At 35.0% G+C, this 12,489-nt stretch overlaps 1 protein-coding gene across 1 annotated transcript in view; it reads left to right on the forward strand.

Annotated features, from left to right (window-relative positions):
- LOC109071006 (glypican-1-like) overlaps positions 1–12,489 on the forward strand; it is a 64,021-nt gene that overhangs the window by 37,366 nt on the left and 14,166 nt on the right. The window contains exon 3 of the mRNA XM_042711014.1: positions 6,813–7,204. Within this exon, the coding sequence (XP_042566948.1) occupies positions 6,813–7,204 (392 nt within the window). The remainder of the gene's footprint in view (positions 1–6,812; positions 7,205–12,489) is intronic.

A 12,489-nucleotide genomic window follows, 5' to 3' on the forward strand; every position in this document is an offset into this window, starting at 1 on the left:
AATTGGGGCTAAGACTCTTAAAACATAAATCTCAGGCTGTTGTCATTTCTACGTTGATTTCAAGTTCTCCTTCATTCTTTCACATTTTTCTAGTTTCAGTGTAATAGCTTTATAAAAAAAGAATTTAGAAGAGGAAATTGGCATTGAAGAATGGTGTAGAATGTTTAATCTCTTGAGTGTTATCTGTCTGTCCGTCTATCCATCCATCCTGTTGTTCATTCTGTCATTCTGTCTGCCATCCACCTATGATAAGTCATGTAATCTTGTACACCACTTCTCCTTCTCTTTTACAGTCTGTGTAATTGGTTCTGTCCTCAGATGTATTATATTCTATTTGTTGAAAGGTTTGTCTCTAGGAAAGTTTGTTTTGTCTTCTTAGATTCACCGCTAAAAGTATACTAGAACATAATGAGCTGTTATGTGTCTGTTTTAGGATGTTAAGTATGGCTGTTGATGTGTTTTCATTGTGTGTGTGTGTGTGTGTGTGTGTTGAGAACTGGATTCACTGTAAGGTTGAGGAGATTCTCAGTGTTTAGTAATTCATAAGGAGCAGCTTTTCGCTGTAGGGGATCATTTCTGAACGAATCAAACACAGACACATACTCAGTGAAAACATCTGACCACATTTACTGTAGATATACAGCTAAACAGCACTGGTAGAAAAAGACTTTCAAAAGATGATCAAATTCAAGTTTCAGACCAGAAGATTAACGTTTCTGTGTTAAAGGCAACAGATTTAATTAAACCACAGCATAGAAGATAATAAATCTCTTTTATCAGATCACATTGTTCAATTTATGACGTTCACAAGTGCCTTTGTCTGAATCACTACAGATTAATTGGTGATATTTTCTTAGCTGAATATATTTGTTATGGTCCTGATTTTGAGGTTGAATAACAGCTGAGCAGTTCAAGTGCTGATATATTGAAAGAATATTTTCGATTACACCGAGTCATCCAGGAAAAAATGTCCTGTTGGAGGTCCACTCCGGTGATGTCATCTGCGACAAGGACAGCTGCTCTGTCGCGTGTCCTCATAGGCCGTTTCATGTTGACACGCTAATCACGTTGAGGAAGACCTACGGTGACACAGACCTATGATCCCAGAGACATTACTCTCGTATCTCTCTCCCTCACACACACTAGTAGAGTTTTATAAGGAACTTACTGCCATTTTTATGTCATGATTCCATTTTCTTTCTTGTTTCTACTCCTTCATTTTCCAGAGTGCTGTGTATGCTTTTGTGTGTGTGTGAGTGTGTGCATAAATGAATAGTCTTTCTTTTGACTCAAGACATAAAATACTAAAATATATATATATATTTTTTTTGGTACGCCAAGCCTCTACTACCCTTACTGTTTTACTGAATCTCTCTCTATATATTAATACACTACCATTCAAAAGTAAGTGACATTTTTAAATGGTTTTGAAATTAATTTCTTATGCTCACCAAGGTAACATTTATTTGATTAAAAATGCAGTAAAATAATCATTTTAATTGTACTGTATTGTAAAATTTAATTTATTCCTGTGATGCAATGCTACATTTTCAGCATCATTGCTCCAGTCTTCAGTGTCACATGATCCTTGAGAAATCATTCTAATATGCTGATTTCCTGCTTAAGAAACATTTCTTATTTTTATTAATGTTGAAAACAGTTGCTTAATATTTTTTGTGGAAACTGTAAAACATTCTTTTCAGGAGTTTTGTTCAAATTATTTCTTTTCTTAATTTAAATAAAAGATTAAATTATTTTCTTAAATAATGTATTAATTATTTTCTCAGTTAAGTCTTTAATGTCACCTTCGATCAATTTAATGCATCCTTGCTGAATAAAATTGTTAATTTATATATTTTAAAAAATCATACTGACCAAAACTTTAGAGCATCATAGCGAACTTTTGAGCATAATATAGTGCCATAGGCTGAAGTGACATGTAGACACACCTGTGCGCACCTGTGGAGACTCCAGCCGTGCAGTTGACATGCATAGTATCAGGAGGCGATTCGGGCCACAGCTGGTGTACTGTCTGATTTAAGAGCCTTCAGACACAGCTGCAGAGTTTATGAGCTGGTTTAAAGAGCTCCTCTGTGATCATAAAGCTCATGTACTTTTCAAATGCATGATCTCTGATGCTAGGTGTAGATAGGCCTGCAGGTGGAGGCTGCCTCTCTGCTCAGCCACACCTGGGTTCAAGCCCTTATCAGACCTCTGCAGCTTAGGTGACTGACCCTGGGTCAGCCTTGCATAGGTCAAGTGCTAACAAGTGTGTTCTTATGCATGTTTGTGTTGTCGTGTGAGGGCCAAATTTCTGAAAATGTCTGTTCATTTTAGTTAAATTAATCTTTCAGTTCACTTCTATTCTATTCTATTCTATTCATGGTTTTTTTGCATTGTTGTAGGTCAGTTTGATTTGGTTCTATTCTATTTTACATTTCCTTCAACATTAATTTGGTTTACTTAAACCTTGCATTTATATTCAAATGCCTAATATTTATAATGAGATGCCAGTGGTAGTGGTGTGTGTGTGTGTGTGTACAGTATGCCTTCTTAACCATATTAATACAATAATCAGTGATTTTACTTATTCATTTATTTTTTTTAAATACCACAGTAACCACATTTGTTGATAGATAAATAAACAATTTTTAAAAAACCCTTATATATATAATGCCTTGATTTTAAGATTAGTGTAATGTAATTGTATTAAATTATTCACTGTTTAACTATGTTTATGCTCATTTGAACATGACTACCAGATTTGTTCAGAACAATAGTAAAATAAAACAATAAACCTTAAGAGGAAACCATATAAAGGTTAATAAACTAAAATGTTTCTGTGAGAGTTAAATTTGGTGTTATCGATAGACAGTATCATTAACATGGTATAAACATAATAGAACTCAATGAAAAGTCTGTATGAAGATAAAAAAAAGTAAAAAAAATAAATATGTGTACAGGATTGGTATACTTGTGAAGGTCAAATTTCATAAAAATGTTTTTACAAATTCAAAATGACGTGTTAAGTGGTGCTCTCTGTTGAAAAAACGTATAAAATGGTCAATATAAATTGGCCAAATGCTTTAAACTGAATAGGTGTAATCTCTAAAAGGGACAAAACCAAACAGTTTCGGTTGCCTTTGACTTTCACTGCATTTTTGTCAATACAATGGAAGTCAATGGAAACTGAAACTGTTTAATTAATAACATTCTTTGTATACATGTGTCTTTCAAATATCTTTGTGTGTGTGTCCTGGTTCCCTTTGTTATGGGGACCAAATGTCCACAAGGATAGTAATACCAGTACATTTTGAGGACTTTTTTGGTCCCCATGTGGAAAGAAGATTATAAATCATACAGAATGATTGAAAATCTAAAAATGCAGAAAGTTTTGTGTGAGAGGTAAAGTGTAGGTTTAGGGGATAGAAAATACAGTTTGTACAGTATAAAAACCATTACATCTATGTAATGTCCCCATAATGATAGGAATACTAGTGTGTGTGTGTGTGTGTGTGAAACTCATACAGGTTTGGTACAACATGAAGTTGAGTAAATAACACTACAGAATTTTCATTTTTGTGTGAACTGTCCCTTTAAGGCTCATTCACACCAAGGACAACAAGAACTATAACAACACAGAGGAACAATGTCATTGGAATCACTTTCGGAACATTTTTTTTTTTTTCCAGATAATGAAAAATAGCATCATTTACAGCCAAGCAGAATCCACCCAACTTTTAACAGCTTGAGCATTTAATGTGGCAGACCAAAAACTGCAGCAGCCTCTTACAACAAACAGAATGTGATCGTCCATTGGAAGCTAATATACTGTAGTTATGGTTATAGTCATTGTTCCTGTTGTGAACTGGCCGGCTAGCAGAATATCATAATCATTGTTTGGAAAATATGACGTCTTAGAAAGGTCCTCACTAATACAGCTTCAAAGTTCTGTGTGTGCATGCATTCATTTAAAATATTGAATAAAATGAGGGAGGGCTGGCACTCCTTTAATTCAGTCATTCAGCACTTTGTCAGAATGCACAAATACAATTACATGTAATCACATTCAAATCCCTCTCTTCTTTCATCCCTTTCTCTCTCTTCTCTCCTCTCATTCCATCACTCTGTGGTCCCCAGCTGCTTGTCTCTCCATCACGGGCTCGGCCGCAAATTAACAGCCCGGCGTGTTCTGTTACGATGCTGCTGATATCATTACGCCCGCGCGCCTGTCAGAGAGATAGATGGAGGAGAGGGAGAACGAGAGAGAGCGCAAAGAGGGGTGTAGTGAGGGGGTGGAGGGTCAGAGGAGCGTGACAGGAATATAAAGAACTGAGTATCTACCTTTCATGTCCTTTCTGTTTTTATTTTTTGATATCAGTTTCTCTTTATTCAAAGTCTGTATGTTTCCTCACCTCATACAGTGACCCCAAGATATAATCAGACACTTAAAGGTATAGTTCACCCTAAAATGGACATTCCATAAAAATCTTCAAAATATCTTGTGTAAAATGTATACATATACATGTGTAAAAATGTGTAATCAATCATTCAATTTTATTATATAACAAAAAAAAAAAAAAAAAAAAAAAATATATATATATATATATATATATATCATTGTAATAATATATGGAATAATAACTGTTTTCAATTTTAATATATTTTAAAATGTAAGGTATTCTGTAATGTATTCCAATATTGAAAGAAGTTTTAGCTGCTTTCTTTTTTTTTTCTTCTTTCTTAAAATATATATATCTTTTATAAAAACTTTTGATCAGTATAATGCAGTGTTTCTCAAACTTTTATGGTCACTCCTCCCTTTAAACCTTTAAAAAATTCTGGCACCCATTAAAATAATAAGCTACTAAATCAATATTTATATGAATCATCATTACTTACTTTTACATTTTAAGTTTAATGTAAATGAATACGTATGATTGTTGGAGGAACAAGGAGACATTGAACTTTAGCTGTTTAAAATGAGATAAATGAGATAAAATGGATGTGGGGTCCTCATAATGTAGTTGGATGTGAATGTGATGAGATTTAGACAAGAGTCGAGTAACAATCATTTCATCAAAAAATTGCAGTTGGAAAAACCAATGGCCAGTGAACAGTTTAATATAAATGTTTTGAAATGCTTAATCAAGTCTGTGTGCATTATGCTTTATGTGTCATTTGTTTGGCCATTTCAAAAGCATGATTAATGTGAACTTAATCAGATGTAGGGCACAAAAAGGTCTTATTTACAGCACACTGCTCTGTATTTCATCATGAATGTATTAGTACAGACATAATCCCATTGGTGCACTGTCTCTGGGTTTGGAGAAGCGGTGTAGGTTTTAGAAAGATTAATTTTGACCTGGTTTTGGTTCACCATTATGATTCGTTTTGCTTCTGGTGTGTGTTATAAATGTACAGACCCATGGCTGAATTTATACACTCTTATATCCAGTTTCTTTCTGTACTTGAACAGTCTCTCTTGGGTAATGTGGGATTGATTGATGTGTGACCGGGTTATTGGGAGCTCATGATGTCACTGTATTACATAACACAATTCATACTGATTGACTTTCTTTTTGCATGTGTGTGTGTGTGTGTGTGTGTGTGTGTGTGTGTGTGTGTGTGTGTGTGTGTGTGTGTGTGTGAAAAACTCATTCATATTTCTCTCATTGCTTTTCATTGTGATAGTACACAAACTGCACAACTGACTACTGTCTAGCTATTTATTTTATCTATAGATGTGTTTCAGTATGTCTTGTGAGTTTACAGTAAGCTTATTTCTGCCATGGGATTAAAAAAAATAAATAAAGGTAATTGTGACTTTTTTTATACTATTCAGACTTTATTATTGGAATTCTTTGGAAAAAACTCACTCTTCTGAGAAAAAACTTAGAATTCTGAGATAAGAAGTCACAATTACCTCAAATTTTTAGTTGCAATTACTTTTCTTTTTCCTGTGGCAAGGCGGGCTTCCATAGTTTGAATTTTAATTTTTTAAAATGTTGCATAATATGAAGCAGTTTATGCACTGATGTCAGACTTGTTCATTTGTTATGAATAATCTTATATTTTGGGTACATTCATCAAGTTTCCAATAAAAAAGGAAGTAATCAAATGAGATGAAGTACATGAGATTTGTAAAATATTTAATTAAAAAATAGACAATACATGCTTATGCAATTTATTTATTATGTGTACATGTTTATGTTATTTGTTGTACTTAAATATAAATTTATCTATTAATCATTTTTGTACAGGGCAAAACAACTTAAAATAGAAATAAATATTACAAAGTATATATATATATATATATATATATATATATATATATAAAATATATATTTTTTTCCATTATTAAGGTTTATATGTTACAGAGACCCGCACATGACATGCAAGAAAAATAAAAATAAAATTGTGCGCATGATTTACTAATTCGTTCCCTCAATGTACTAAAACGTGCACACGATTACTATTTCGTTCCCTCGATTTGCTAAATCGTGCACACAATTTACTAATTCGTTCACTCAATTTATGAATAGTGTGCACGACTTAGCAAATCGAGGGAACGAAATAGTAATCGTGTGCACAATTTATAAATCGAGGGAACGAAATAGTAAATCGTGCACACTATAATTTTTTCTGCATGCCATGTGCGGGGCTCCATAATATGTAAAATATTGGTCACCTCATTAATTCGGGATAATGTTTTTTTTTTTTTTTTTTTTTTTTTAAATTAGGAGTGTTACCCTTGAGCTTTCCAAACTTGAAGAGCTGCTCTAATGATGTTATTGCATGTGTGTTTCCAGATTATTTCTTGGAGCTGTTCAACCGTTCTGAAGCATCGCTCCAAACTTCCTTCCAGACCGGGTTTGGATCTCTCTTCTCCCAAAATGCAAAAGTGTTTCAGGATCTGTACTCCGACCTTCGGCACTACTACCGAGGGTCCAGGGTCAATCTCGAGGAGGCGCTGAATGAATTCTGGGCCCGTCTGCTGGAAAGACTCTTTAAAGCTTTAAACGCTCAGTACATGATTGGAGAGGAGTATCTGGAGTGCGTAGCCAAGCAGTCAGAAACGCTGAAGCCGTTTGGAGACACGCCGAGAGAGCTCAAGACCAAAATCACACACACGGTTATTGCAGCCAAAACTTTCTCGCAGGGTCTGGTGATCAGCGGCGAAGCCGTCCGGAAGGTTTCAGAGGTAGGAGAACTTCCACTCTCTGTGTCTTCTCATGTTTCCATAATGTTTTGTCCCAACAAGCCATGACCTCAATGTACATGAAGACATTTTGACAAGCTTATTTTTTTCACACAGCCTCTGGTCACTGCTTCTACTTTTAATAACAGCATATAAGTTTGGAATGGCATGAGGTTGCCTAAATAATCATAAAATTTGCATTTTGGTGTGAGCTATTCCTTTAAACATCAACTATGTTGTGATATGCTGTGATTTCCTCTAGGGATGGAATGGTTCGCGGAAAAAAATGGAACCTTATGGTTCTCCACACACGATTCGACACGCGTTAGGACTGTGGTTCAACTTAAATCTGACAACGCATCTGTAAAATGGTTTGCTATAAATAACACGTAAAACAAACAGGGTTCAGCTAATGTATGCTTCCGTTGATGGATGCGAATTCTGGCTTTTCACAACAATGAAAAAAAAAGAAAAAAAGAAAAAAAAACATGGACAAACCATTCACTCTTGTTCAATGCAAATGCTGTATGCTGGAATATGAGCAGTCATTTATGCCATTATCACTGGGGTGCTGATAGCTCTCGCTCACAGGTCAGACCTGAACAGCACACGTTGATATCGGTTTAAACTAATGTAAGCTTTGCCAGTTTAAACATTTAAGAGCCAGAGGACATGAGCTCTCGCGTACGCAGTGAGAAGATTTGTGCGTGCGCTCACCTGAAGCGTGCAAACCTGCGCATCAGAACACACGCAAATATTAAGCTCTCTCTGAAGTATTGTGTTTAAATGGACAAATTCACACAAAATTATGTCAAAATGCTTGTCTTGATAAGTATCCTATAGCAGACATAGCCGACTGAACGTACTGGATCAGTGCACTGGATCAGTGCATTCTCTTAATGTGACAGCACTTTCTTAATATTAATCAAACAGCAACAACAAAGAAATCACTCATTTCTCTTAACTGAATTGCTTTTGTAACTTTAATAAAGATTAATCTTTAATTTATACAGTCAAATATGCAATGCTGTTTTTACATTTCATTACTTTATTCAATTTCTCTGCATAAAAACTAATGTTAGACCTACCTAAAAAAAACTGAAAATCACTGTTTATTTTATTTGTATCTTTACTTTATCTTATTTATTTGTGTTGTTGCTTGTAGTTGGATTATTCTTATTTTCTTTATTTTTGACAGTATAGTTTTTCCCTAAACATAGCACATACCGAACCATACCGAAACCGTGACTCTCAAACCATGATACGAACTGAACGGTGAGTAAGTTGAACCATTCCACCCCTAATTTCTTCACTTTTTGCATCATTTCAGCTTTCATGGAGGACAGAAAAATGTCTTGACTCTGAAAAATTTGTCATGCACTGGTTAGATATTTCAGAGACATTTCTTTCTCAATATTCATTGCATTCATAATTCATACCTGTGGCAATGTACAAACACAATACCTCCTACTAGAGCCAAGACACAAACAGACACAAACGCAGGTACATGCTGAAGCGTTGCGGTAAAAAGTGTAGGATCAGTGCATCAGGAAACAAGACACAGTGAATATCCTTGAGGCTTCAGCCATCAATGTACATAAACACACACCCACACCCACACAAAAACACACTGCAGCAAAAGTTTTGTGTCTATCCAATTAATGCTGACATTAGACAGAGATGCTGTCAGTGTAAAGCACAGCTGCTGCCTTTATAGGTTCATCCTAAATGCACATTTATTTTCTTGTAAAGAGCATTTAGTTATTTGAAATCCTTGGAGACGAGATCCTGTTTCTCAGTAAAAGTACCTGTATTTTCTGACAAGTGAAACTAAATGTAATTGAAACCTAAAATGTTACACAGACATAGCACCACGGATCAAACCAACCTGACCTCATTCATTGATATTTGGAGTTTTCTTACCAATGTTAAGGAGCTACTTTGAAAGTGCAAGCTACTTACAGTTTTAAAGTAGTTCAAAAACAGTTATAGATTAATGTAGCTAACTAAATATCAGATCTTTTCAAATATATGATTAAATGAGTTTATAGATATGATTAATAGTGTATGGCACACAAAGATTAGTAAAAGGTAGCATTCTGGGTTAGGCCATCTCATTCTAGCCCTTGAAGCTTCTGTTCAAAAGAAATACTTCACCCAAAAATGAACAAATTGTCATTATTTACTCACTTTCATTTTGTCCAAATCATGTTGAACCATGCTGCTTGATTCCATTCAGGGAAAACTGAGAGTCATTCAGACAGTTCCACAAAGGCTTAAACCCATATTACATTATCACTGATAAAGGATAGATCTTTGATTTCTTTTTGTTGTTGTTGTCCACTGTGGTTCTTGTGTTGTTTACTTCTCATTCTTTTCCTCTGCTTTTCTTCTCCTCTTCTCAATTCTCTTCTCTCCTGAAATCTAAATGAGTAATGAAGGGAACGCAACTCTGTGTCTGACCTCTTTAAAGTAAGTCAAGGTTGACAACACAGAAACTGCCAGCACTGCATATTGAAAAGGGCAATGTATGTGCGCGCACGCGTGTGTGTGTGTACGAACTGAGGTGGGGGAAATCTGTTTTGTCTGACCAAGAGATGTCTTTTAACCCCATCACGTAAGGAAAGAAGAATTCCAAAACCTAGTGAGCTGCCCACCATTCTAAGACAGCAGCACATGTACAGTATGTCAAGTTAAGGCAAGTCACCTTTATTTATATAGTGCTTTATACAATCCAGTTTGTCAAAACAGCTTTATTTTGTTTAACACGAAAATAAAGTTTCAATGATGCAAACATTCAATTCTGCTGTAAAGCAGCTCTAAAACGAGGACAATAAACAGTACTAAGTTCTTCCTTCATTCTGATTTAATAAAATTTGTACAATTAGTATTAATATAATGTGGCCAAAATTTTCTAAAACAAGGAAACAAAGTAGTATAAGCAGACGCTCCTTATGCTTTCGAATCGCTCTCGCGGTACTTTGACGTCATACACTGATCAATCTGCGCAGCGCCAATTCAAGTCGAACACACCTTATATGTACCCGTATTTGCATTGCTTTGACTATTCTCTGTAGATCCCACCTTCTCACTTGCCACGATCAGTTGATTATGTACAATGCCTGAATGTTATTGGTCAATCTACTTTTCAGTCATTAGCTTCAGCAATTATGAAAACTTGAAAACAAAGCCAAAACCCGGATATTTTAGGCAGTAAAGAAATCCTGGCCAGGACGTGTCTGGGAAAAAGGTCACCCTATTTTATAATAGAAAGTTGATCTCTAGTGTTGTTTTACTCTTATATATTCTACCATCCTCTTTCTGTTAAATGATCAGTCTTTCATTCAGTTCTGTTCTGAACTCATAATTTATTCATTTAGTCATGTTCACCAATTCCTTTAATGGACCCTAAAAGCCAAAACAATTGCGTCATGATGCCTGGTTCCCACATTCCCAGCTGTGATGGATCTGTGTTCAAAAGCAGAAGGCCTGGTCCTGTGAGGTCCGATGCATTTGTCTGCTAGTGTCACGATCACCAGCTGGAGTGCCCATGAGCTCCACCATAGGGCGCTTCTTACTACTACTTTGCCATTCCATCACAAACTACATTTCCCATAAACCTTTGCCCAGACTCATTGTTGGGATTACTCCCACCTGTGTGTCATTAGCTTGTTATAAGGTCGGTGTATATAAGTTCTGTTCCTGTATGCGTGTTCCCAGTTGATGCTCTCTTGCTTTCTCTGTGTGGATTGCACTCTGGTTCTTGGCTTGGATTAGCCGTATTTGTGTTTTAATAAACCTTTGTGCTTGCACTCGGATTCTCACAGCTCCTTGTCCTGACTCACAAGTAACAGCTCTTTAGCCAAGGCTCATCTTATCCAACAAAAGCCCTGTGTTTAAGAGGATTCTTATGCTATTTATTCAACTACAGCAGCATAATACCATGGTACTTTAAAAGAGTTTCCACTTTTGCTTGATTTATTCATTCATTAACATATGCTTAAAGTTTTTGCCAATGTCTTTCCATCCGTCATCTGATTTATAAGGCTCTACTTGTTCTTGTGTCCTTAAATGGCAAGTCTGATAAGGCATGAGTGTATGTGGTCAGGGTCAAAGCGCAGTGTAGATGTGCTCTCTTTACAGACGATCTTCTCTTTAGTAATTAGAAAGAAATATGGCTGCGCTCCTCCCAGTGTGTGGAGAAAGATGTGCGGCGACTGGCCTACTTCTGAAGTCACAGGGAGCACACGTCGTCCTTAATAAAAATGGATAAAATGCAGGAACGACTAGAGAGGAAAGAAGGGAAGACCAGCTGTGCTTCTTCTCTTTTAGTCTTTCATTTCCTTCTTTTATTTCAGGCTAATACTCCCCTAATACTTGTTCTTTTGCTTTCTTTCCTCTAAAACGCTTTCTTCCATTTTGATCTTCGTGTAGTTAACCTGAATGACCCCAAACAAGTTACAAGTTATGCATTTGGCAAAAAAAAAATAATTTCCGTCGCCTAACACAAGCTGTTTTATTTTACATGGAGTAGGTCGCCTTTTAGATCACTTGACCACCAAAAATTCTCTCATTATTTACTCACCCTTAAGTTGTTCCAAATCTTCATGAGTTTCTATCTTCTGTTGAACATACTACTTAAGTACTACAAAATACTACTGAAGTCAGAAACTAAAACTATTAAAAACATTCTTGTTAATTGAAATTAGTTGAAATGATAATATATAAATATTAGATGTAAAATTTAAGCTAAAGTAAAATTTGCCTTGACAAAAAATTACTTGACAAAAACTGAAACTAAAAAAAGTATCCTAAATAGTATTTTATATATATATATATATATATATATATATATATATATATATATAAACTAATAAAAATTACAAAATATAACATAACAAAATACTGAAATTTTAATGAAAACAAAAAAAGCTAAAAATAAAAGCTAATTCAAATTATTAATAAAAACTATAATAGTATAAAACACTAAAAACTGATTCAAAGCTTCACACTCTTTTTTTTTGCTGTACTGTTTTTAGTCCTTTCAAAGTTCATGTAATCTTAAAAACAGTTTTTTGAGAAGCAAACTCCATCCACAGGAATTATTAATAATAATTATTAGTATCAGTAACCAGACAGTCTCCCACATAATAAAAGTACTCCCACCTCAAAACACGAGTTAGATTTTATTTTACTTCCATTGTAAGTGTGTTAATATAACCATGTCCATGATTATTGCTTAAAAAAACACTTAGTGGTGAGTCTAAATTAATTTCTATGGTAATCGA

The sequence above is a fragment of the Cyprinus carpio genome, chromosome A2, assembly GCF_018340385.1.
Source record: "Cyprinus carpio isolate SPL01 chromosome A2, ASM1834038v1, whole genome shotgun sequence".
Classification (NCBI taxonomy): Eukaryota; Metazoa; Chordata; class Actinopteri; order Cypriniformes; family Cyprinidae; genus Cyprinus; species Cyprinus carpio.